This window comes from Eublepharis macularius, chromosome 13 (genome assembly GCF_028583425.1).
Source record: "Eublepharis macularius isolate TG4126 chromosome 13, MPM_Emac_v1.0, whole genome shotgun sequence".
Taxonomy (NCBI): domain Eukaryota; kingdom Metazoa; phylum Chordata; class Lepidosauria; order Squamata; family Eublepharidae; genus Eublepharis; species Eublepharis macularius.
The window spans coordinates 49,781,852-49,809,290 of NC_072802.1; the positions used below are offsets into that span (position 1 = coordinate 49,781,852).

Sequence of the window (27,439 nt, forward strand, 5' to 3'; positions counted from 1 at the left end):
ATTTGAGTCTAATAGCAAAAATTCCTAGTAAAACAAGATAGCGAAGTAGGGTTGGAATTGAAGAAGCAGAAGAAAAAAAATTATCCATAATAGAGGTTGCCTCCCTCAGAGCAGACCCGTTCCATCACAGCTATACCCCTCTACAAAAATGCCATCCTGGACAATTCTGTTTTGTCCATTTTGCAAAATAATAGAAGCACGAGGGCCATCCTAATAGTCCCAGGTAGAGTGTTCCATAATGTGGGAACCATCACAGAGAATTCTCACGCATGGGCAGTTGCTGATTGTACCTATTTGCAGAGGGGCACCTTCAGAAGCTTTGCTCTGATAAACAAAGCCATACAGTGGAACGCAGCAGGTAAGGTGGCCCTGCAGGTATGTGGGTCCAATGTCATTAAGGGCTTTGTAGGTTAATAGATAAAACCTTGAATTGTTCCCAGTACCTGATCAGGAACCAGTGGAGTATCTGCAGAGTAGGTGTGATATGCAGGTTCTATAGCTGGGCCACAGAGTTCTGTACCAACAGCTGGAGTTTCCGTCTTTAAGGGTAGACCCATGTAGAGTGCTTTACAGTAGTCTAACCCTTAGGTAACCATAGCATGGAATCACTTGGCCAGATCAGCTGATTCAAGCTAAGTGGAGTTGGTGGAAAGCCTTTTTGTGACTGCATCAGCCTTTCTCCAACAATAAAGCTGGATCCAGAATCATAGCCAGGTGATTGCCTAGGTCTTTTTGGAGTCAGCGAGGGACAATTGGATCTCATCAAATGTGGGGAGCCCCATGTCCTTTGGGGCCTTGGCCTTCCCAAGTTTCAGCTTGTTTACTATTAACTATGCTACTACAGCAGTCAGACATTGATTCAGAGTCTCTATAGCATCACCAGGCGATTTCAATAAAGAAAGGGAATTGGTGGTCATCAGCAAATTGATAACACCCTATACCAAAAAATATAATGCTTGCTCTTTTGGTTAAAGATGTGCTAGAAATGTGACAGGGCTTTTGGTTTTTGCTTTGGACCGATGTGGTTACCGGCAACATCTGTCTACTTTGGAAATAGTTGAACTTGGTTGACGGAAGTATACTTCAACTGGAGGGTAAAGAAGATGGAAAAACACTGCAATTGGACATTTGATCATCTTTTACTTTTCTGTATTTTCAATTGGATGCTTCTATTTTTGTTTCCTCTCAGAAGATCAACAGCGCAACTTGACACTCAGCACCACCTATGCTTAGCATTCTATACACCATGTTGGTGAAAGACCATTAAGATTATGGCCTGAAATACCTTTGTGCACACACCCTTTAGCATCCTGTATGGTGAAGAGTTCTGGAGAACTTGAAAATTTGCATATTGTTTTGTATTGTTTTTCTTGTTCCTGATAAAAAGATACTAGATGGCTTTTGTTCTTAGAAAACTATGCTTCAGTATGTTATCAACATGGGGCTTCTGATGATGAGGTCTGTATCCCCAGAGGTGTAATTTAGGGGGGAAATCTGGATTGAGGCCACTGATCATATATCTGCTGGCTCCTTCTCTAAAGGTACAATACACCCCAATTTCATTCCAGAGAGAATGGCCAAATACCAGTAATTTAAAAGGATTTTTTAGAAGCAAAATGGGGCAAAAGAGATAACAGGGATGCGTATCAAAAAATCTGGACTACTCAAGGTAAAAGAGACCATGGCAGCCTATGCAGCTGGGAGCCAAAAACTATTTGGGGTGTCAGTCACTGCATACTTCTGTCCCTCTCCCAGGGAACAATGACGATATAAAACACAGAAAATGCCCAGCAGGGGTGATCCAAACCACAAGTCACTGCAAAGTTCTGCTTGGGATGACAAAACTGGGAGGGGGGGTGTCAGACTCATTCAAAAAGTCCTCAAGGGGAAGCACAATTCCCCCCTCCTCACTCTAGATATTTTAGGCAACATGGTCTGGGATGTGGAAGCCAGTAGTGTGTTTTTTCCAGATGTTGCTTACTTCAAAAGGGTCTTCAGTTGAGAAAACCCCTGGCATATGCATGAACATAATTTTCCCCCATATCCCCGATCCTTGTCTTCAATGGTCTTTCCCCTCCCCCGTTTTCATAATGATGATCCCTTCCTTTCACTCTTTGGTTGTTTGGAAAAGCAGTCTAAGATGGCTAAGAAGGGGATACAATATTTGCACATAGCTTGAGCCAGTCACAGAGGCAAGCGGTAAATGCTAGTGTGAGGAAGAGGAGGACACTAAACTGTAAAAAATGACAGGAGCCCACCAAGAAGGAAGAGTAAAGATATCTGAGGAGCCAAGGGCCCTGGCTGGCTGTTAACACAGCTGTGAACATGGAAATGGAATGGGGGCTTGAGATGGAGAAGGCTGTAAGGACTAGACCTGCCCCCTAATGGGGCCATTTCGATAAGCAAGGGTTGCTAAATTCACTAGCTGTTTTGAAGTTTCTCTTTCACAGTCATGGAAACTAGAGCCTTGCTTTGTGAAAAAGAGAACAGATACTTGCAGCACCTTGGGTTGTATTCACTCCTCATTCTGTTCTTGCAGAATGCATCTATAAACCTAGACAAAGCTAGAGCTGAAGGGGGCGGTGTGGAAAAGATGTAATTGCACTTACGGCACACACGTTCTTTTTGTTCCACTATCATCTCCAGCCAAACAGGATTAGCAATTTTTAAAAAGCATATAAAGACCCTGCCATTCCTATGAACAGAGTTCAGCACAAGCAACAGTGGTTCAAGACTACTCTGTCCCCAGCCATAAGCCTTATCTCTAGAACCCCAGAAGTGTGGGTGCCAGTCATAATGCTTAATGCCAAAGGAAAAGCACACTGCACACGTTCAGATTGCACTCTTACTGATATTACTTCAGGCTGAGCAGGGGCTCTTCTGTAGTTTGCTATTGCTGAGCCTTCGTTTGCTCTAAAAATGTAATGTCTGCTTCACTTGTGTAGATGAGTTCCACAGAACATACAGACTAGGGGGAGCAGGACAACTCTGCCCATGAACCTCTTACTCTCTTTCCAGTTGTTGCCTGCTCCCCTCCCCTCTCAGGCCTTTTGGCTCACCTGTGAGGGAGAAAAGGGGTAGCAACTGGGAAGAAATCTGGATAGGGGGCAGGAGGAGTCCAGATTCTTGGCAGTAACAGAGAAGGCTTTAGAGCAAGCCATCAATTATGAGCAAATGGCATGGGGGTAGGAACCAGTGGGGAAAAGTTAAAGAAAAATGGGGGGGGGCAGACTGGAAAGAACAGTGTTTCTGGAAAATTTGCAGGGTGGGGCACCTCTCCCCCCACCCCTTTCTGACAGGTGAAATGCAGTCTGAAGATACATACCCAGAGGTAAGCCCCCAGTGGGGTCCCTAATAAGTGTTTTTAGGACTGCAGCCCTCCAGTACCTGCCTTCAAGCAACCCAGGATCAGGGAACCTCGATGGAGCCATCCAAATCGGAGATAAAACTTCTGGTGGGTCGCCCTGTTGGTCTCCAGTAGAAGAGCAGAATTCGAGAACCCGATGAAGGGGGCTTTTACACTGGCTAGCTTATACCCTGGGGATCTTGTTGATCTTTAAGGTGCCACTAGACTCGGCTCTGCTCACTCAAAGCGGAGCATCCGTTCCCCTCCAAACCCGACCCCCTTCTGGCTCCTGCTCCCCTCCCTGGGAGGAAAACAAAACAAAAGTTACGTCTGCTTGGGATTTTTTTCCCTGAGGGGAAAATCAAACAAAGTATCGTTTATTGATTACAAAAGGAGAAGAGGGTCACCCGCCGCAGGGACCTGCCCAAACCCGCGGGCTGCGGAGGGGAACAGTTCGGGGTACCCGGATAGCACCAAACGCCTGTGTCCGACGGGGTGGACAGCACTGAACCACCGGCAGCTCGGCAAGAAGAAAAGTCCAAGCGCTGAGACCGAGAGACCGACGCTGGAAGGAGCGCGGCGCTGCCAGGGCGCCCAGTCCAAAGTCCCGAAGGCCGCTGGTTGGCGAGCCAAGCGCGCCTCTCGCCCGCCGCTCCCTCTCTCGCCGGCTGGGCTGGGGCTGCCGCCTGCCCGGCGCCGGCTCTACACCTTCGTGCCCAAGGAAGGCACCTCGGACTTCTGGGTCTGCCCGCTGAGCGTGGAGGAGACGGAGCCTGCCTGGCCGCGCAGCGCCTTGCGCAGGCCGAGCAGGAGCAGGCACTGGGCGCGGAAGCGGCCGTCGAAGAAGGCGTAGAGGAAGGGGTTGAGGCAGCTGTTGATGTAGGCCAGGCAGGTGGCGTAGGGGTGCAGGCGCGGGATGAGCTCCTGCAGGGCGCAGGGCAGCGGCAGCAGGCCCACCCAGTTGAGCACGTAGAGGCTCTTGAGCAGGTGGAAGGGCAGCCAGCAGGCGGCGAAGACGGCCACCAGCGTGACGATGATGCGCAGCAGGCGGCGCCGCTGCCGGCCCTCCTCCTTGCGCACGTGCTGCTGGAAGTGGCGGCTGACGGTGGCGCCGATGCAGCAGTAGCAGAGCGTCATGAGAAGCAGCGGCAGCGCGAAGCCCAGCGCCGTGGTGGCCAGGCTCAGCGCCGCCAGCCAGTGGTCCTCCTCGGCCGGGCTGGCGGCCACGCTGCTGAAGTCCATGTCGCACTCGATGCCGGCGGCCGTGGCGTTGTCGCGGGGCCGGCCGGGGCGCGTGTCGCGCAGCAGCAGCGCCGGCAGCGCCAGCAGGCCGGCCAGCAGCCAGAGGGCGGCCAGCGAGAGCAGCGTGGAGGCCCGGGGCCGCGCCGACGCCGGCCGGCCCGCCGAGCGCGGCAGGGCGTGCACGATCGCCAGGTAGCGCTCGAAGCTCAGGCAGCCCAGGCAGAAGGCCGAGGCGAACATGTTGAGCAGCACCAGGTAGCTGCTCAGCTTGCAGAGAGCCGAGCCGAAGGGCCAGTGGAAGCGCAGCGCCGTGTAGACGGCCCACAGCGGCAGCGTCACCACGAAGGCCAGGTCGGCCAGCGCCAGGTTGCCGATGTACGTGTCCGCCGAGCGCCGCTTGGTCCGCGGGCCCCGCCACACCGTGAAGATCACCAGGCCGTTGCCCGACAGCCCCAGCACGAAGACCAGCATGTAGAGCACGGGCAGCAGCGAGAAGGACACCTCCCAGTCCGTCTCGGCCTCTTCCCAGTGGCAGCCCAGCGCCCCGACGGCGCCGTCGCTCCAGTTGCCCGGGGGCGCCCCCTCGTAGTCGTAGTCCAAGCCCTCGTACTGGGGACGCGGTTCCATGCTGCGGCCGCCCCCGAGGCCCTCCGGAGCACCCGAACGCAGGCAGAGGCGAGCTTCTGCGGCAGCCCCCGGGTGGGAGAGCGCTTAAAGAGGGGCCGAGACACCGCCCCCGCTGGCCGGGCGGGGCTAGCCCCAGGCTGGGCGCATCCCAGCCCCTTAGCCTCCAGTCCGGTGGGGAGCATCTCTGGAGGGAAGCAGCCAGGAGCTGGAGCAGCAGGCTCTTTGCAGCCTGGCTACAGCATCTTCCTGGAGGGCACTGGTCCCTCCACCACCTCTCTGGCTCATCTACTCTCCTGGTCCCTTCTGCTGCTATGTGGGGAAACCCAAAGGGATTCTGCCCTTAAAAGGTTTCCCAGCTTAGCCCCTTACTGTGCTCCACTTGTCCCTTTGGACTTTCTTGCATGCATGCCAGAGACCCCACAACTCTCTGCAACACACCCTATACCCAGTGCTGCCTCATGCGCCACAGATATCCTCCTGCACACACACACCCTTGCTGTCCACACACCAATCTCTCTTTTCTTGCATGCCCCATACTTTGGCATTTGCTTTGGATTGTGCTGTGTTTCTCCATGCACAGGTTGCAAATTTCGCTCCTGCCATGCATTGCATCCTGTACTTACCCACTTCTCTCGCACACCTTTCCCCCCCACATTTCTGTTCACTGCCTTATGACTTCTTTAGATAACTCCTGCCACCTTTGCTCACAAAATTCTGCTTCCACTCATGTCTCCATTCTTCATACTCCTATATATACTATTCTTTTGCAGTCTGGCCCAGGCAATGTTGAGTAAGGACTCTCATCCCATCCCTACATCCAAACTACTCTGGCCTCTCCATGGCGCCATCTCAGTTCAATCTCAGCTTATTGGAGAGATGACAAAAATACCTTACTGGAGCAGGAAGTCTCATCCTCCCCCAGCTGACACCATTTTGGGTTCTTAGTACATTTTGTGCCTTCCATTGACATTGCATCCTTTGGTGAGAGTCTGTCTTAGTTTTGCACATTATTGTCTCATTGCTTCCTCCTGCAAAATGCATGAAAATGTTACCTCTATTTCCTTTCCTTCCACCTGGCCGCCCCAAAACATCTCACCTATTTTTTGTCAATGCCTGCTTCCACAGCCAGGGCTTTGTTACCCCTTCAGACATACACATTTCCCACAACTGTGCAGGAAACCTGGAAAAGCTGCTTTCAATAGCTTCCTGCTGGTAACTGTGCCAGATGCCAAGCTCTTTTTGTGTGCATTGACCTGTCGGGTTGAATGGCCCTGCCAGGCGGTGGTTCGTTTGGGTGGCTTGTGGCAAGGCCAATCTGTCTAGCAGGCCATTGCATACAATGCATTTACATCATGCAGCTTACATCACACAGACACAGGCAGCCCTCTCATAAAGTAAGTGAGGCAGCACATTTGGGACTCGAGTGTGGTGCAACAGGAGACAGATCTCACCCATGGGCACTCAGAAGTTCTGCACAAGTTCTGTTTAAATGAATAGGGGCTTCATTTTAATGGGGCTTTGGTTTTTCCATTACCCCCTGTTACTTGGAAAAGGATTCTATTTGGATTTTCTTCTGCAAGCACCAAAATGTCATAAGCTGGCCCTGCGTCGCTGAGCTGCTTGGTTCCCCCTGCCTACCCCACAGTTACCCCACACCTCTAAAGACAGAAAGATGATTCAGATTCCCAGGGAAGAGAACAAGGGAGACCCCTGTTTAGTTTTCACTGGGTTTCCTGTGGGAATTTTCCAGTCCGGATGTGCCATTCATTGGTAAGTGCAATGGGTGTTCAGCTGCAGTCTCCCTATGTTGTCTTCACAACCGGGGGCTCTAAATCTTGCCTATGTGCAAATGCAGAAGTGATAAATGCAGAGATTACCACATCTAGCTTCACAGTACACACAAACTACAGACCTGCATCTGTGCACTCTTGACACTGCATGTACTTCTCTACACAACTGTGAGGTATTAGGAGCATTCCCATGTATCTGTTGCCAAAGGGGAAGGTTGGAGGGGAAGAGAGCCACTCTGTCAATCTGTCCAGATGTTGCATCCTGTCTCTGCAGCAAAGGCACCACCTTGACAAATTTAATTTAGTAATAGCCACCCACCCATGGAAAAGTCTGTTAGCTTTGGCTTCTCTGTACTCTGAAGTTTGTGCACAATGCTGCTGTGCTCCCTAACACAAATAAAACCTTGCTGGATCAGACGAAGTGTTGGGCTAACCCAGAAGTGACTGCCAGTTGGGAAGTCCAGAAGCAGGACATGAAGGCAAAAAAACCCTCCCCTGAAGATTTCCCCCAGCTTCTGGTGTGCAGGCTTTCTCTGTGGTGGCCCCTACCCCATGGAATGGCCTGCCTGATGAGGTCAGGAAAGCCCCCACGCTCTCGGCTTCCCACAAACAATGTAAAACCAAATTATTCAAAAGGGTTTTTTACTAAGATAGGAGGGCCATATTGTAGGGAGGGGGTCTCAGATGTTGTGTTAATGAGTTAGGAACCATAGACTGTTGCTGTACATATTATCTGTTGCTTTAAATGTGTTCTCCTATATACTACTTGTGCTTCATGTTGTCGAATGTCAGTCCTAGAACTGATTATGTTCTGTTTCAGCAATTCTTCAGCCCCATATTGGATCCTTGCTAATGCTATGTCTTTGAAAACTTGTATTCATTTACCCTATGACATTGTTTATGGAAATGTCCTTGACACTGTACGGAAATGCCTGCCCTTGTCCTTGCTGCTGATTGTACTACTCTCACACTATATAATCCACCTTGAGTCCCGGTGAGAAAGGCGGACTATAAATGACATAAATAAAAAAAAATAAAAATAGTGTCAGGAGGTTCTGTTGAGCAGTTGTAGCTAACAGTTGTTGGGAGACTTGAGGCCTGCCATGAATTTGTGTATTCACCTCCTCAAGTTTAAGTAAGCCATCACCCTTCTTTTTCTAGCAATGAATTTATATATTAATTAGGCGTAAATGCATGAAGAAAGAGATCCTAATGGTTTTAGAGCAGGGTTAGTGTGAGCACCCAGTCTCTTTCACAAAAGCGCATCTTGTGCATACATAATACATTCCCCCAAATGCCTCCATCAAGTAACTGTGACACAATCCCTGAAGATTCCCCCCATCCCAGGGGTCTGCTTTTCTGCTGCAGTGGCTCTGGTATTTTGTGCGTGTCAGTTTCACCCAAGGGGATCACAGCAGAAGGAGGCCAGCAGGGTCATTTCTCCCCTCTCTCTCCCTAGAGTCTAGAGAGAAATCCAGTTTGTTTTCTCTGGCATTGCTGAGTGTTTTTCTAAGGCCTGCCAAATTGGATTCTCTAAAGGGTGAGAGCTGATAAGTGGTGTGAAAAAAGCTGAGTTTCCTCCTCCCCTGTCCATCCTTATCAGTGCTCAGAGAAAAGGATGAAGCCTACACATTTCTGTAGCTCTGCCTGCAGCAGATCTTCCCTGTCTATGGGATGGTTGGCAGGTGAGATCCTTGCACGTTTGGGCCGTTTTCACTGGAGTGGTAAACCTCTCTCCATTGTTTTATATTGGCTTGGTTAAAATTGATTTGAAAACGTTTTCTGACAATGCAATCCTGAGAACACTGTCTGTGATGCAAGCCCCATTGAATAAAATTAGACTTATTTCCAAGTAGACCTGCCTTTTATCGTAATGTGATTTGCAGACATTAGCTGGCAATGAAGCTTTTTTCCACATCATGAAGCTTTACCTGATTTTTGCACATCAGCGTGCTCCTTCCAGGCACAGCAACAGGCTTGGCCTCTCCCCCTGACCCAGCTCAGTCACTCAGCAACCTGTGCTGGGGTATGGGCTATAACCAGTCCTGTGAGGATTACAGTGGCCATCGTCTCTTAGCCCCTCCTTGGTTTATACATTAGAATGTAGCCCATCTGCATTCCTGTTGGCTTTTGAACAATTTTTTAAAATTTGTTGGGAATCATCGCAGAATTGATTTTTGTCTGAAGCAAATATCGCAAGATGCAGCTGGCCAAAGGAACAATCCTTGTATTGTGAAATGGTCCCTGGCAGGCGGTAGTGTTTCTGTGTAATGAAACACTGATGTGGTACAAATTTTTGACTTGGTTGACAATATGGCTTTAAATGACACAGGCAGTGAGTGTAGAAACGATCAAATGGGCCAGAAAGTAGCTGGAGACCCCCCCAAGAAAATTTGGCCTGTGCAGTTAGATGAAAGATACAAAAGTTGGGATGTTGACGAGTCTATCTTGTGGCTCTTCTCTGTTGGATATTATTATTTTTAAAATTTTCCATTATATATAGTTCACCTTTCTCACTGACTCAAGGCTAATTACAGAGTGTAGGTCAATATCAGCAATAGGATGGGGTATCCAATAAACAGTATAATAGGATTAGGATGCAGACATTAAAAAGTAAAAAATCTAGAACAAAGCTGAAACAAAGAAAAAAAAGAATGGGGAATAAAACAACCCAACAAAAGAAGGGTAACCAAAAAGGTTGAGACAGAAAAACAAAATTGAGTATTTTGAGTATAAAATTGAGTATTACTCCAAAAATAGTGCAAATCAATAAGGAACTGTTTCCTTATTGATTTATACTTCATTTAGAGCAATACTCAGTTTGGTTTTTCTGTCTCAACCAAGTTGAAACAAACTAACTATCAAGAAATTGCAGAATAGGATAATACATACAGCAACAGATAGTATATACTAAACATGGCATAGAACATCTGCAAATAGTTTACTACTCTCCCCCAATTATCTCTCGGCCAAGATTCACTCCTTTGAAATTCTATTTAATTAAAAAAATAACAGTTTTTTGCTAGTAAGAAGTAAACAGGTCATCCTACAGATGTGGACTAAGTAGTATGAATGCCATATCAACAAAGGCCTGATGTGAACTGTACTGACTTGGAAAAGGTGCCTCTATTTATCCTATTTGCATCCAACCCTTTGCCTCTTCCCAGGCAGACCTGATTTGTAAGGGGAGCTGTGTGGTTACAGGGCTTACATTCTATAGAGCTGCTAGAAAGTGTGGGATCTGTATATTGGTAAAAACTAGATGCTTTGCAAAGCTTACTAGTTAGGCGAATTTTTAGAAAAGTACTGTGTACATAAGCCCATGTCTCCTCTGTGATTACCCACCCCCTTTCTGTGTTGTGGATCCTCTTAAAAGGTCAGGTTATCAGAAATCTGATCTCTAAGACAGTTAACAGCTGCCTCAGTTTCTCTTATGAGAGGACTGGAAATGTCTGTTGCCTGGCACAAAGGCTGTGAAGGTTGGGCCGTTTCTTGTTGATAAACAGGGATTTACAAATTGGATCTGGAGCCATGGTAGGGGGCAGCACAGAGAGACAGCTGGTTTATTTACAGGGATAAAATGGATGGATTTTTCTACCACCCAGGCCATTTCAGAAAGGGGTGGGGAGGGAACCTTCTGAGCTTGTCAAGAGCCATTCTGAAGCCAGGTGGGGCCTGTTTACACTAGGTCCGAGTAGTCCCTGTTTGCAGTTGGACATACACAATCTGCCCAAAAGTTAAAACAAGAAACTGCAGCAGCTCTTCCCTAGCCAAAAGGACCTTCTCTCTGCACCGAAGTGGGCTAGCTGGCTTCTGCGACATCAAAGAAGACTTAATCTTCAGCAGGGGAGGTTTCTGAGGCAGGATCGCTTGCTAATTGCAGCAAGTCCATAAGCTGTTACAGTCACGTTTGTGTCTTTTGAAAACTGCGTAGGGAGGTAGCTGTGCTATCAGTGATTGAACATCCAGGCCTTCTGGGTTTTGCCTTTAAAAAGAAATCAGGGATTTGTGCGCACAGTTGAGCTGTAAGGGGCCCAGCATCCAGGAAACAGAACAAAATTCTAAAAATGATTACAAGCCAAAGGCGTGGCAGGCAAGTGACGGAAAAGTCTAGCCTTCCAGCTGGAAACCGCTTGTGCTTTTGTTAGTGTTGATGACTACAGGGTTAAATCGGAGAGCCACTGCCTTTCAAGCATGAAGAAACACACCCCAAAGAGCAAAGGCAACCCATTTATTGTAGCATATTTTTTTCCACAGGCTTTTGCTGCAGGGCTGTGGCTAACACCATCTGACTTTAAATCATGAAAAGAACTTAAAAAGAAAATCACAAGATGTCATTGGCTGGGGCAGCCAAGTGACTAGGCCTGCTCTGGTGCCTTTAATAGTGGCCAAGATCAACCACTGATGCTGTTCAAGGCCTGTGAAAACCATTATCACTTGCTAATAACTGCAGAACAAGCTGTTCTTAAAGGCAAAACAGCAGAGGCCAGTCTAAAAGTTTGTACCCACAGAACAAATAAGTAGCGGCTGCTTGTCACGAAGCTGAGGCTGGTTCCCAGTTCCTAACTTGCAGTTATTTGTGTTTGGATTTGCGGATAAGGAACTGGGTGGGAACCAGCTTCAGTTTAGTCCGTTTGTCACTGTATCAAAACCAGAGCTGATTTCAGGATTTTGTGGATAATCGGCAAGGGATTGGCCTGCTGCCTAGCAAGAGCATGGCGTGCCTTCACTCCCCTCCCTCCTGCTGGTCTTTCAAACAACAGGAAAAGTATATCTGGGATCACCACATCAGGATGATTGTCCATGGCTTTGTCAAATATTTATGGCTTTGAGCAGGTAGGTGGTTAGTCATACTGGGCAACAGCATCCCAACCAGACTTCCAGCCTCAGTTTTCCTGTCTGTAAAGTGGGGAATGAAGACTAGGGTTAGGGCAAAGCTTCTACCTTAGCAAAATGCCAAGTAAGTAGCAATAATTCACTTCCTAATCCAGTTGATTCACCTTCGTTGTTTCCTCGTTCTGTGACATGGGATTAGGTGCCTTTTCTTCCTTTTTTAAGCGCGATCCAGGTTTGTTGGAGAGGAGCCATGCAAAGTGGGTCTCTCTTTGCAAAATCGAGCCTCACAGACACCCAGGCTTCGATTGCAAGGAGCAAAAGGAATCCAGGTGGGTGATGGAAATGTTTCATCAGATGGCGAGACTGCCTTCTGGAGTTCAGAGGCAGCGTCAGCTCATTCTTGAGATTCCCAGGGAAGGCCTGACTCTTAGATGACGGAAGCATTCAGATGGCACGTTTGCAAGCAATTTCCAGGTCATGTTATTAACCTCATGCCTTGAAAAGCTGCAGCTGCCCATTTTGACATGTTAATCCTCAGTTAAGGGGACAAGACACACACCCCTCCAGTTGGCAACCTTATGCACCACTGATAAATACCTCTCCAGCTTCTTGAAAACCTCCAGATCTTTCAGGCATCTGAGTCCATTGATAAATGGCTCCTGTTGGAACTCAGCTGAGCAAGTATAGCTTGAGGAGACAATATTTTTAAAGGCACCAATGAAGCAGGAGGGAGAGAGCTGGGATCTAGTGTCTGCCTGCAGGGTTCAGGTCTGTTGCGCTTGAGAAGAAATGCCATGCCCCTTTCTCTTGCCTGGTTTAATTATACAGATACTTGGAACAAAATGTGCCAGTTCTGTAGGTTGTGTAAAGCCATGCGGAAACTCTAGGGAAGCTTTTCCAATACCATCATCCAGGGCTAAAGTGTTTCTGTGCCGATATGAACGCTTCCCCATAAAAACATCCCAGCGTGTAGAAAACATGTCCGAGATGGAGGTGTCATCCTACCTTTGCATAAATGCTGCTTCACAAGAGACCTCCAAAGTGGTTCAAAAAAATACAAGTTGTGATGCAGTAAGAAGAAACTTTAGGCAGTGACAACTGTTCTGAAGACATAAGGACTTGCCATAAAAACAGACCAAGAGCCCTGCTGGATTAGACCTGTGGTCATAGAATCATCATGTTGGGACCTCCAGGGTCATCTAGTCCAACCCCCAGTCCCTGGTCCATTAGTCCAGAGTCCTGCTCCTTGCAGTAGCCAAACTCTTGCTCTGGAGAGCCAACAACAGGGCATAGAAGCAGAGGCCTTCCCCTGATGTTGCCTCCTGGCACTGGGATTCAGAGTTTTACTGCCTCTGAATGTGAGGGTTCCTTTTCCTCTGCAGGGCTGGTGGCTGCTGATAGACCTCCATGAATCTGCTTAGCCCCCTTTTAAAAGCACCTGTGCTAGGATTGGCTATCATTACATCTGCTAGCAGTGAATTCCACAAATTAGTTGCTGACTGAGTACTTTTTATCCATCTCGAATCTATAGCCCACCAGTTTTTAAAAAAATGAAATTAGGGAGTTCTTGAGGCCTTAATAGTACAGGTTAGTGCCTGGAACAAGGGCCCAAGCGGTGATGAGCTTTCTTCTCCTGCATGTCTAAACCTTTGCTGCTACAAGCCCGGGCTTGTATCTTCCTTCACCCTCTTGCGTGATTGCTTCATTGCACTAAGTGTGCTTCAGCTTACCTGTGAAGATCATCCCAGGCTGCCTGGTCCTGGCACCCAATCATTAGCATGATAACAATCTGGGGGCAGGACACTCACCAGGTGTGAAACCTCTTCTGCTTTAGGGGGTGCTTTTTGTTGTTGGAAGTGCTCACCTCTGGCAATTCCTGCCCTTCATTCCAGGAAGGCCCGGAGGTTTTAATTAACACCTAGCCAAAGGAACAACAGCAATTTTGCAGTTCCTGGCTCTCATTTCCCCGGCAGGAGTACCAGGGGTGTGTCTGAACGGCAACACTGAAGACCCCTCAAGCAGATCCCTGCTGCAGTAGGGGCAAGAGAAGGAACAGCTTCTTGCTCCAAAGGTGTCTGGAACTACCTATCAATCTGAAACTCTTTGTCAAAGTTTTATTAATAATTTAGAAAGAAGTTGAAATTAGATTTATAAAGTTGTTTATATGCATTCTTTTTTCCTATGTTGTTTGTTATATGACATTAATAATAATTATTAAAACAAAATAAAGATGGGGGGAAATGTGCATGCTGAGCTGGTCTTTAAAAAAAAGACCCAGATTCAGTCTTGAATGCCAAAGAGGTTAAATCTGGATTCCCACATCTGAGTTGTGGATTCTTTCCACTCAGTGCTTCATTGCTCCAGGGAGAGTCAGAGCTGTGCCCTAGCTGACTCCTGTGTGACTTGCCCAGGGGTCCTGGACTGCTCCTCCCATGGTAGAGCTGGTTAAAATGGGAAAATATCTTCGGACAGCTCTGTGCAAGCTTTCCGTTTTGGGTGTGAAACAAATTTATAAGTAGTCAAATCACAGCCCCTAGCCCTTTTCTCTGCAAAATAAGTGAGCGTGGTGGAGAGCATATAATGCAGAGATGCAACAAGAAATGGGAGAGAAAAAGTGGGTTGCTGGAGACTTGTCATTCTAAAATAAAAACTTCCTTCTATAGTGTCTTTAATAACTAAGGAAGTGGGTGTGTGCCTCTGAACCAAATCCAGAACAGGAGAGACAAAAAGCAAGCTAAAGGGCGAGCCCACGAGAACCAGGAAAGGGTTTTCACACACCCTTATGTAACTCAGGTGGATTCTGCCCTGTGGTGGCGTGGCATGGATACAAGGTGGGAGCTGAGCCTGGGCAACTCCGCCACACTGACAAGGAATGAATCGGGGTCAGATTGGAGGGCAGGCAGGTTGACAAGAATAGGAGGCAGCAAGGAATAGCACAAAGCACGCAGGCACCTGAGATGGGAAATCCAAATGGTGTTCTGTGCACAGGGGCCTGCTCCTTCAAGAGCTTAAAAAAGAACCATATGGAGGACCCAGCAATTTGGTTTACATCGGTCAGTTCAGCCTGGGATGCAAATTGGCATGGTTTCGCCTTCACCTAATGCAGCAGATGGGTGAACTTAAATCTCACCCCAATCCCGTGTGTGTCTGTGATTGGGAAGTGCTATTTTGGCATCTGAGGCACACAGCAAAGGGCACCAGGAGAAAAGGAGGAAGGGGAAGCGGTGAGCAGCAATAAAGGCCTTGGCCCCAGACTCTTCCTTAAAAGGAGCCCCCATTTGGATCCTCTTTGAAGTGAGCGCCACGAACTGGTGTTTGGGAAGTTTACTTGGCAGAAGGGAGGGCCGGCATGCTGGTCCGGAGGGATCTGATTTCAAAGGGAGTCTGCCCTGGGCTCAGCTCTTATCTGGCTCTTGGCTTCTGATTATTGCAGCCAACTTTATGATGCTGGAGCTGGAGCATGGTGTTGGTACAAGGGCTCTGGTTCTTCTTTAGACGGACCAATTTGCTCCAGAGTAACACTTCATGCTTATCCAAGGCTTAACTTGAGCAGGGCAGCTTTGAATGCTCACTGCCACGGCTGGAGATCTGGAACCTGCAAAATACTGAGGAGGTGGCAGAGGGCTTCTCCACCAACCAGTCCCCCTAAATCTGGGGTTAAGTTGGGTGGCTCTATCAGCTGTTTTGTGGGCCAAAATCTTGCCTTTGACATGAATTTCTTGAGTGGCTTTAGACACCACCACCCCTCTTATAACCCCAGTGCCCTTGGAATCTCCTTCCCTCCACTTCATCTTTCCAGCTAGGTCTAAAAATTTAGGCTTTTTGTCTTTGTTTCTGTTTCTCTCAAGCCTGAACAAAAGAATTGTGCTGTATGCATAACTAGCAGCCACCAGCCATCAAAAGCAGCAGAGAAGCCTCTTTAGATCACATTTAAAAGATTCCCAACCTGGTTGAACCTGTGGGTGCTTTTGGAATGCTGAGAACAAATATTGGGTACTACAGGTTGCCTTCTCCTTAACCCCGATGGCTTCAGCACCTTATCCATCCCCCTGTCCCCAGGCACCCTCTCCCTTGGGAAGGGAGTTGTGCAGCCCCTCAGTGGTGCAAATAACACCCTGGGGTCATTTTGGGTCCTGAAAATAGTTTATTTTATTTACGTCATTTATAGTCCGCCTTTCTCACTGAGACTCAAGGCGGATTACATAGCATGAGATTAGTACAATCAGTATCGGGGCCATTTCCATACAGTCTCAAGGACATTTCTAGTAAAGTGGGCAGAAAGCTAAAGTCCTCCTTCTGCTCCTATTGTGGTCCCAATTCAAACCGGGCCCCTGCAGTGCTTTGGAATGGAGTTCCTCAGGGAATTCGCAGAGACAGCGTGACTGCCAGATCCTGTGAAAGACACATAGAAGTTGTTGCACACATTTTGGACCCTATACATAAGCCAAGATCCGGGTGGGTTTGCCTGTAAGGTTTGCAGTAAGAATACAGAAAAGACTATCTGGAAAAAAAATGGCACCCTGAGAACTACTGGGTTTTTTTAAAAAAAGCTCCTGACCCTTATTTTGAGAGATGGTTATTCCTCCCCCCCCCCCTTCTTTTTTTGCACTCCGAATTCCAAGCAATTTGCTGTCATCGTCGTAAATATAATTGTATGTCGGGCAGAAAGACAATAAATCAATTCTGAAAGTGGCCTGGACAGCCTGAGGGCACAACATTCCAGGGAAAGGGATGATCCTGTGGCAGGTGGAGCCTCCCCCCACTCCCCAAATACACACATCAGCTGCTGCTTTGTTCTAATGCTGCTTCCTGATACGCTGTGAAATGCTCTCATGCAGTGTATAGAGGGAAAGAATGGGAGAACCCAAGCCAAAGCTCCAAGCCCCGCCTTTAGTTTAGCCCCTTTTGCTGGTTCTTATAAGCCACATCCCCAACCTTGTTCTTACAGGATGCCGTACAAATTGATCGTACAGAACGCATTCTATTATGGTATTTGTTTTAGGGTCACATTCAGAAGCATCATTTTCCCAGCCATTGGGCACATTGTTAGCGCTTGGATGGTGTGTGGCAATGCTTGATAAAATCTTAGAATGACAGTGCCATCCTAAACAGAGTCGCACCTTCTAAGCCCTTCTGTGTGCATGCTCAGGATGACACTAAGATTCCTAAATTAGTTGGTGGGAAAATTACTTTTCAGCCCACAAACTGATGTGGCAGTCAACAAGCAAATAACTTGCACGTGTAAACTTGCCTTTAGTTGTTGAGGCTCCCCCTCACCTTGATTTGATGAAAACCACCTGTCAGGTGTCAGCATGCCTGGTGTGGGTGCTCCTATGAAGTCTTCACCACGTCTGACTGATAAAAGCAAGGGGAGATGGGCTGAAAGTTGATTATAATTTGTCCACAAAATAAACCCCAGAAGTCCTTGACTTCTTAATAGTTCTGTTACCCAATTAAAAGAAACGTACAATACAATTCTAAGAGTTGCTCCAGTCTAAGCCCATTGATTTCAATGGGCTTAGACTAGAGGAACTGTTCTTAGGATCGCACTGTTAGTTAGCTAACCATGCGAGTGCTAATTGATTAGGCAATAAAATAATTTTGCATAATTGGCATATGATTAATATGAGCCAACAGAAAACCAAAGCAAACTTATTGTTTGTGATCAGGCATCATCAGCCCTTTGTGGGGCGTGTGTGTGTTTGTGTAAAAGAGGGGAAGGTGTCTTCTGAAATGCTGCCTGAATTCTGGTATAATTAGCTATTTAAAAACAACAACCATCTGTTTCTTGATTAGGGAGGGGGCACCTTTTTAAACAAAAGTTTTTAAATTAATGGTTGATTAATCAAACACATCGCAACCATGCAAGTGGGTGTCTGAAACAAGATCTCAGCAGTTCCAGGACTCTTCTAGCCCCCCGCAGGGGAGTAAGGCCTGTTGTCCAATTGCTTCAACTTTGGTTTACAGCCCAAGCTTCCTCTTTCTCCTTCCACAGAGAATCCACTAATCACAGGGTTTTCCTCTGACTGCGCTGTCCTTTTTCAAGGGCATCTTCCTGATGATGGGCAGCGGAAGGCTGGCTAATGCAGAGCTGCATCCTGTTTGTGGGCTGCAGCCAATGGGGGACCGTGACCTCTCTGGTTCCTTCAGGTGACCCTGATGTGGCTCCACCACAGCAGTCAAAACAGTCCCCTTGCAGTGCAAAACATCTCCCAGAAAGGAGGAATCCCTTCCATAGAACAATAGCATCCCGCCCCCCTTACTGGCCCATCCAGCCAACTTCAGCTCAGAAAGAGGAAGGCAAATGTAGGGTTGGGCTCTTTGGGTGGGATGCAAGCAAAGGTTGTTCTCTTTTTGTACACCATTGAGAATATTTTGGAAGAGGGATAGCTTGAGATGGAGATTTTCTGGACATTCTGCAGCCATGGGTGGGGGGAGGGTGGCTTTATATGGTCTTAATTGTTTTGGGGATAAAGAAATTTGGAGGTGAATTGAAAGATATATAATACTTTCTACAAATTCTGATCCCCCCCCCACTTTAAACATATAGGAGGTTAATACTTGGCACATTTATGAAATTCAAAGTATAAATGCATTCGTTTTGTTCAAACAAAATTGCATACTAGAAATAAAGAGGCGTGAGTGAGCTGCAAATTGCTATACTCTATGCATATGTGCAGCCCTCATCCAAACCTGGCAAAGACAGCCATCAACCAACTGGACCAGACTTTCTGGGGGGAGGCTGCCATGGGAAGGGAAAGAGGGAAAGCTGGAGTTTGGGGAGCAGATGAAGATAGGTTGTAGGGCTGCCAGTCCCCCTATGGGGGCAGGGGATCTCCCGCTCCCAGCCTCTGTCTCTCACCACCACTCACCTGGCCGGTGGGGAGAAAGGCACAGGGAATGAGTCTGGAAGGCCAAATGTCTCCTGGGCAAGCCCATAGTGGGCATGCTTCAGGAGGGGCATGGCGCTGTCACTTTCAGGAGTGATGTCATCACGCTAGCCATAGGAATGTTCCCACACTTAGCTTGGGGCTAATTTGGGGCATTCCTGGGGCCAATACAATGACATGTGCATGCTGGGACTGCATGCACACTTCACATGCAAGCAAAGAGGTTCCAGGTAGTGAGTTCCGGGTCTCCCCCTCTCCCACCAGCAAGGTAAGGGGACCTGGCAACTCTAGCTGATGGGCAGAAAGGAGAAAAATAAGCAGGAAAAGAGGAGAAGCTATGGGAGCTTCCATGGAAGGGAAAGAGGAAATACTGACGGAGGGGACACAGGAAGATGAGATGAGATGGGTGCCATCACAAAATGGTTTCCACGGGAAGGCCTACTTATAACCCTCCTGGATACTTGTTTTTAGATAAAGTTTTAATTGAATTAAATGTTTGGGGGCAAGAGCATAGAAGATGATAATTTTTGAAGGGAGCCAGGGCACCAAGGAACACAACAGTGGGTGCCACAACAGGTATCACACTGGGGACTACAGCATGTAGACTGATATCCTCTCGGTCTGATTAATCAGGGTTCCTCTTATGTTGTTATGGTCAGTGCTTTGCTGCTTCTTGCCTCCAAAAATGAGACCAGAAGAGAATGCAAGTAAGGAACAGACAAGATTGGGTTTGGGAGATTTGGCCAGCCTATGGAAGGCTGTGTTTGTCAGGGGACCCAAACAGCTGGTGGCCTGAAGTCTCTTGACCCCCCCCCCCCCGCCCAAGGCTGGTAAGGCTAGGCTGGGAACGAAGCTGGATTCATTTCCCATGCTCATTTTTCCTTCTGTCTGGCAGGTGGTCTTTTGCTGTATCTTGACAGTTTCTTTCCCTGGCTGGAGCCAATAAAAGCTATAGGGGCGGGGGGGAGAGCCTGGGGGAGGGCATCTCTCTAGACAAACTTGCATTTTGTGATAAGAGATTTATGGGAAGTCTTGAAAGTGGTGCTAGTGGAGAAATATTAATGGTTATGTGATGTAAATGGATTCGGGACCCTTTGCTGGATTAAAAAAAATGTTTATACATTGTAGGTGATGATCTCCCCAATTGTTTGTGGGTGGAGGAAAAGAGTGATTCTGCAGCTCAAGGTATTCTTTTTTCATATTTCCATTACTATGCCCAGATCCCTGTCTAGGATGTCAAGGGTTAAACTCCAGATTGATAGGAAGCCGCACAGAGCATGGATCAGTGTGACCCATCAGTGTGCCTGCTGCATATAGCCTTCTTCAAGGATTGATGGCATTTTTCCAGCCAAATATTTTAAACTTTTTACTTCATTTATACTCTGCTTTTCTCCCCAATTAGGACCTAAAGTGCCTTACAATATTATTCTCTCTTCCTCCAGTTTATCCTCAGAACAACAACACTGTAAGGTAGAACAGCAGGATTTGGGTCCAGGGCACCTTAGAGTGCCTCAGATCCTGCTGTCCTACCGCAGACCCATCACAACAACTTACCTGTAAAGTAGGTGAGGGTGAGAGGATGGCCCCTTTCACACTACATACATGCTTCCGGGACATCGCGAAACATAGCGCAAAACCCGCAGAAGATAGCGTCTTCTTGCGAGAGTATTTCGCGCGACCTTGCACAAAACTCTCACGAGAAGACGCTATCTTCTGCATTTTTTGCGCTACGTTTCGCGATGTCCCGGAAGCAGGTATGTAGTGTGAAAAGGGCTAGTGAGTGGCCCAAGGTCAACCAGTGAGTTTCCATGGGCAGAGTGGAGATTCAAACCTGGATCTCCCAGATGCTAGTCTGGCATGGTAACTACACACACCACTGATAGATAAACTCCAGCATTAGTTGTACAACAGAGCATATTCATTCTGTGCTACAAACTTAAACTGGTTTAACAGTCATCCATACAGAATGCTGAGCCTTTTAGTTCCAAAAGAGAAGAGGATTTGGGATCACTAACAATTCTCAGAACCAAACTACAGCTCCCATGGTTCTTTGGCTGGAGGAAGCCGTGACTCTTAACATGACCCAGAATCCTCAGCAGCACACCAGCCATGTTCACAAATTACAGCGAATGCATGTACAGTCCATGTACAGTGTACACTTGATTTTTCTTTCTATGCACATGGGGTAATTTTTGTGTTACATTCAATGCGTGTACAGCTGAATGTGTGATACAAACCCCCACATTTATCCAGGAACTTGTCCACAATTTCATTAGTAAAGCCAAACAGATGTACACACATACATCCTGTAAATGTGAATGGGGCTACCATAGCCCCTTAGCCAACATTCTGGGGTTCCTCTGCAGACCAGACAAGCTGATTTGTAAAATGTTTCCTCATGCCTAAAGTCTGGAAGCTGTTGACCTAGGCTGGGCATATCTCCCCTGATCCGATCTCAGGCAATGATGTTTCCATCTCCTTTATTTGCTCAGGTATGTGGACTGAATCAGGGCCGTTTCCAGACGGCCCCCCGCCTCGTGAAACGTCGCGCGTCGTCGCGCGTCGTTGCGCAGAAAACGCGAAATATCGCGTTTTCTCGCGCGAGTTTTGCGCGACGTCGCGCAAAACTCGCGCGAGAAAACGCGATATTTCACGTTTTCTGCGCAACGACGCGCGACGACGCGCGACGTTTCGCGAGGCGGGGGGCCATCTGGAAACGGCCCTGGTGTTTTATGCCCAAGCCTACCTCTGAGAGCCAAACTACAAGTGACGCCTGACACTAGTTGGACACTTGTCAACTTCCCTCAAGTTTTGATGGGAAATGTAGGCGTCCTGGTCTTGCAGCTGTCCAACAGACTTTTCAACTGTCACTTGTCCAACATTCCGCCAAGCTGCCTACATTACCCATCAAAACTTGAGAGAAGCTGACAAGTGTCCAACCTGTGTCAGGCGTCACTTGTAGTTTGGCTCTGAATGGTGGTGGTGGGGAGCTGAGCTCAAGAAAAAGGGAAATTTCAAGCAGTGATACTTGGATAGACTCAGAAACCCTCCTGGGTCTGAATACAACTAGCACAACATGAATCGGAAAAAGTGGGGCAGGTAAAAACAAACTTTCATGAGTCCTCCTTGCTGAGTGAGAAGAAGGAGGAGGAGAGTGAGACACAGATTAGATACAAAGAAAATAGCTGGAAGAAACATCCACCAACTCTTCCTGCCATTGTGTAGCTGAAGGGGTCAGGAGAGGATAGACCTGCATAAACACTTAAGAGACTTCCTTTGCATCTCCATCTGCAGTGAGCGCCCCACCTTTTATAGAAGCAAATGCAAAAGAGGGCACTAAAGAGTGATCGCCTTAATCTGCAAAGCCAGATGCTGCCAACTTTGACCCCTTAAGGAAGGAAAGCACAACCATACGCACATACACATGCGCTCCATGGCGAATAAGGGGGTCGCAGTCTTTAGTGTTTATATAATACACTTCAAATGTTCAAAGCACTCTTGCCTTACTAGATTGTTGCAAGCAAGTTTGAACACTTGAAAAGGCAATAACAGAAGACCGCGTGTCCAGAGGGGAAGAACCAAATTTCTCCCTGCCTCCAACAAAACAAAAAGGATTGCGGTACGATAGTCTGTGACTTTTTTTAGTGAGTCAGAATAGGATTGTCAGCTCAAGGATGGGAAATTCCTGGTGATTTGGGGATGGAGCCTGAGGAGGATAGAGTTGGGGACCGTCCTTATTGGGATATAACGTCATAGAGTCCACCCTCTAAAGTGGCCATTTTCTCCAAGGGAAGGGAACTGACCTATGTAGTCTGGAGATCTGTTGTAATACCTGGAGTGCTCCAGGCCACATCTGGTGGTCAGCATACTAACAATATTCAATTTATATACTGCCCTTCAGGACAACTTAATGCCCACTCAGAGCAGTTTACAAAGTGTGTCACTATTATCCCCACAACAATCACCTTGTGAGGTGGGTGGGGCTGAGAGAGCTCCAAAGAGTTGTGACCGGCCCAAGGTCACCCAGCTGGCTTCAAGCGGAGGAGTGGGGAATCAAACCCGTTTCTCCAGATTAGAAGTAATAAACATAGCAGCCTCTGTGGTCCCCTCCTCACTGGAGCTCACTTCCCAGTGAGGCCTGTCAGATTCAAGGCCTATATTGTAAGATGCTGCAATCATCCAGGAAGATGCCGAGGGTCTTTTTAATAAAAAGAGTAACTTTGTTCATGAGAAATGAATAAAGAAACACAATGAGCCCTTCATATAGCAGTTTCTCAAGACAGACTACCTAGAGAAATGAGTAAAACCTGGGCTAGAACTACTCCAGATTCTAGTGCCCTGAAACTAACATAACACATGAAATGGACTAATGAATATCACATTTCATTGTCCTCATGTTCCCCAGCCTTGCATTTTCTCCATTGCTGTTAACCAGATGTGCGCTGGAAATTCTGTGACTGGGATTCCCAGATGTGCAAGGAGTCTAATTGAAATTGGGAGAGTAGTATGTAGGGAGAAGTGGCTTAAGCCAGTCACCCGCATGCCATTTTCCCAACCTGAAACTGCCCTTGGGATCCTCTGTTTGCTTCACTAAGGCAACTTATCTGTAGCACATTTCAGTTCAGCAAAGTGGCTCCAGGAAAGGCTAAAGACCTCATCTTCTCACCTGCTCTGCAATCCCAATCTGAATTAGGCGCCATGTGTCCCTCAATTAAGTTCCCGAACTCCCAGTGCACATCTGATTTATGGGATCAGGGTGGAAATGGAAATGGAGGGCAGGGTAGATGAGGACTGTATAACATACAGCTAGATTCTCTGTGTGACATAGCAGCCAGTGAGTTGGACTTTGCCTGGTGAGTCGTTGTTGGTTCAACTTCCTGATTGGTCATGAAGATCTTTTAGCCTAGCCTGCCACACAGTCATTGTAAAGATAAAATGGGGAGGTGGGAATTATGTATGCCACCCAAATCTCCTTGGAGGAAGGACAGGATAAAATGGCAGGCAGCCAGCTATTTTCACTCCCTAGTCCCTACTGCTTTTGAGAAAGCTGGTGAAGACCTGACTGTTGCTTAGATAGCTGGTTTGCCATCTAGGATGCGCTGCTGAAGGTGGTAGTGGAGGTTGATTTTAATTAATCTGTATTTTCATTTGATTTGATGGCTAATTTTTTGTTTCTTGTGGCTGTTTCCTTGGTTTTTGTTGAGATTTAAAGGATAGCTGGTGAATATCTAGAAGTGAAATTTGCTGAGGAGAATTTTGGGAAGTGTTTCTCCCCCCTGCCCAGTTCTGAGTTGAGCCAAAGCACTGTAAAGCCCACATAACCAACCCTCTGCAACACCCATACAATGAATGGTTACCTGTCCCCTGATTTCTCTTTCTCTTTTTTCTGTGAACAGCCCTGGATTTTTTTTTAACGCTTGCAGAATGGTGACCTTTTCTTGCACCTCAAAGCAAGCCAGTAAGCCCACCCGGCTGCTCACCCTGCTGGAGCAGCGAAGTCCTCCCTGTTGATGGAGGGTAACCAAGGAAATGTCTCTAATGGGTTTGCAGAAGTCAGTAAGGAAATGGCTATGATTGATCGAGGAGCCAAGGTTATCTTGCTGCTTCAGCTGCTGCTGAAAATGCCTCTCTCAGTGCTGACAAACTCAAGCGGAAATGGTGTGTGTGTGTGGGGGGGGGAGAAATGAGATTTGGGTGCCTCCACCCAGCAAGAGATGCCAACTGGCTGGCAAGTTACTGAACAACCAGTAAAACAACATCCAGGTATCTTCCTTCCCACTGTAGATATTCTTTTTCCTGCTGGTCTCGAGAACTAAATGCTGCCAAGAAGCATTTGCAGGTTCGAAAAGCCAGTAAACTTCCAGTTCAATGAGACTCATCATCCACTTTGATTCTGTGGCTCTATGTCATCAAGTCACTACCAACTTATGGTGACCCTACAAATTAATGACCCCCTTGATTCTACTCCAGACCCTAAGAACATTAGAAGGTAAAAAGAGCCCTGTCGGATCAAACCTGTGGCCCAGCATCCTGCTTTACACAGATGCCAACCAGCTGTTCTGGAGGGCCAACCAACAGGATAGAGACCAAGGCCTTCCCCTGGTGTTGCCTCCAGCAGTGGTATTCCAGGGAGGAGTGACTCTGGAAGTGGAGGTTCCCTTTAGTCACCATAGCTAGTTTCCATTGGTGGATGGACCTTTCCTCCATGAGTCTGGAGGAGATCCGGGTTCGAACCCCCACTCTGCCATGGAAGTTGGCTGGATGACTTTGGGCCAGTCACACACACTCAGCCTAACCTACCTCATGGGGTTTTTGAGAGGATCAAATGAAGGAATGCTGAATGATGTAAGTGCTTTGCATCTCAACTGGGGAGAAAGGTGGGGTATAAAGTAAATAAAACAAATTAATCTAATCCCGTTATGCTAGCGGTCATCTCTATGCCATCTGGCAATGAATCCCTCAGTTTGAGTACTCATTGCATAAAGAAGTACTTCCGTTTGTTGGTCATAGAATCATAGGGTTGGACGGGATCTCCGGGGTCATCTAGTCCAACCCCCTGCGCAGTGCAGGAAATTCACAACTACCTCCCCCCACACACCCCCAGCGGCCCCTGCTCCATGCCCAGAAGATGGCAAAACATCATCAGGATCCCCAGCCAAACTGGACTGGGGAAAATTGCTTCCTGACCCCAAAGTGGCAATTGGCATTACCTGTAAGATGTAACATGTAAGAAGGGGCCAGGAGAACTAAGCACTGGTGTAACCTGACCCTAGCGCCCATCAACTTCACTGTGTTCCCCTGACTGCTAGTATTATGGGACAGGGGGAAAGTTCTCTCTTTCTCCACTTTGCCCACCCAGGCTTTGCCTTAGTCCATCCTCCCAGGCACTGCCTAGCAAGTAAATTTTAAAAGCGAATGGTCTCCCATCCATCTTAGCCTCTGGAAGCATCTGTTCAAGGTTTCCCTGTCTGTGCAACTGGATGCTGGAGCCAAGGATCTCTACGGTGCAACTTCAGCTTTTATTTCAGTGCCAAGAATCTCAAAACAACAATGGATACCGCCTTGTCTTCTTTGAAACAAATGTATAAATAATGCTGCCTATTGTTTCGACCAAGATATAAACCTTGATTTAGAGCGTGGTTCTTTTTACTTGTCATTGTATCTGATGACATATTGCTCATTGTTTTGTAAGCCAGGGTGAGGGTAGGATGAAGCTGGACATGAATAAATATCATTTGAAACAAACTGGATAAATATGCAAACAGGGTTGACTCCAGAAAGCGGCCAGGCCGTTGGGTTTCCAAAGGACTCAAAGTCCAGCTTGCCTTCTCATTTTGCACAGAGCACGAGAGATCAGGAGAATTCTTGAGTTCCTTCTCCCTATTTAAGGAAAGCTGAGGGCATTGTGCCCTCAAACCTGGGGCTGGCATGCCTTGTAATGAACACCGGATGAATAAAAGCCACCATGGTGCAACAGGTGAAGTGTCAGACCAGGTCTGGAAGATCCAGGTTCAAACCCTCACTGCTGTGGAAGTTTCCTGGGTGACCTTGGGCCAGGCACACACTCATAGCTTAACCTACCTCACAGGGTTGTTCCAAGGATTATACAGAACAGAGAAGAATGTTCTAAAATAGGGTCCTCATTAGGGAGAGAAGCAGGATTTAAATACCTAAATAAATAAAGGTAAACAAACTGCAGCACGAACCGCTCCCTCAGGCCTCGACTGCTTCCTTCCCCACCCCTCCACCTTCACTGCAGGCCTTCAAGTGGAGTGCCTGCTCGGGCTTGGTCACAGCTTGCTTGCCTGGCCATTTTTTGATCCTCCAAGAACCTCCTATGCACTCCCACTGGCCTGCCGTTCCCCTGTGGCCCTCTCTTCTTATCCCAATCCTGGGATCCTGGCTGCTTCCACAAGGAATGGAAGGGTGCTAGCTACTTGCTTGGTTCTAATTGCTGCTGTAGTTCAAGGATTTCAGCGGAGATCAAAGAGATTTATTCAGTGGTAAATTTGTAAGAAAAAGCAAAAATGTGGACCTTCCTGAAAGGCATGCTTGTAGAAGTCCAGCTCCAAGAAGTGTGTAAGTTGTTCAGAGCTACCTAGTACGAAACAGTTTGCACATGCTCAGAGGCACCTCCCTGTGTAGGGTTGCCAGCCTCCAGGCAGTGGCTGGAGATCTCCCAGAATTACAATTGATCTCCAGGCCACAGAGGTCAGTTCCTTGGGAGAAAATGGCTGCTTTGGAGGGTAGACTCCATGGCATTACACCCTGCTCAGACCTCTTCCCTCCACAAACCCTGTCCTCTCCAGGCTTCACCCCCCCCCCCAATCTCCTGAAACTTCCCATCCTGGAGCTGGCAACCCTATTCCTGCTTGTTCTTACCTGAGGTGTTCCCAAGGGCTGGGCGCTGGCACTGAAATCAAGGTCAGGGTCAAGTGAAGTTAATTGGAGATGAGATTTCAAATAAGGGTTGGAGTTGTGTGTGCACGTGCGGGGTGGGGGGGAGGGTGTCAACAGCCCTCTTTCTGCTTACCTATAACTGAATTGCTGAGAAACTGCCAACTGGCGAGGAACTGCTTTTCCAAATGCTTCCTGACTGCATTTACCTCTCATGCCCAGCAGAAAAACTGCTGTCATCAAGTGGTGGGAAGCAGCTAAGTAGCGAATCCAAAGAGGAAATGAGTTGCATCCCACTCAAGCTTTTAAAT

The 27,439-nt window shown here is 47.6% G+C and overlaps 1 protein-coding gene across 1 annotated transcript; it reads right to left on the bottom strand.

Moving 5' to 3' along the window:
- Positions 1-3,531: 3,531 nt before the first annotated feature.
- Positions 3,532-20,348, bottom strand: LOC129340960 (apelin receptor-like). Its single transcript, XM_054995857.1, is given in 3 exon segments — positions 3,532-5,288; positions 5,290-5,399; positions 20,286-20,348. Coding segments are annotated over 3 exon segments (1,413 nt in total). The 3' UTR covers positions 3,532-4,048.
- Positions 20,349-27,439: the final 7,091 nt, after the last annotated feature.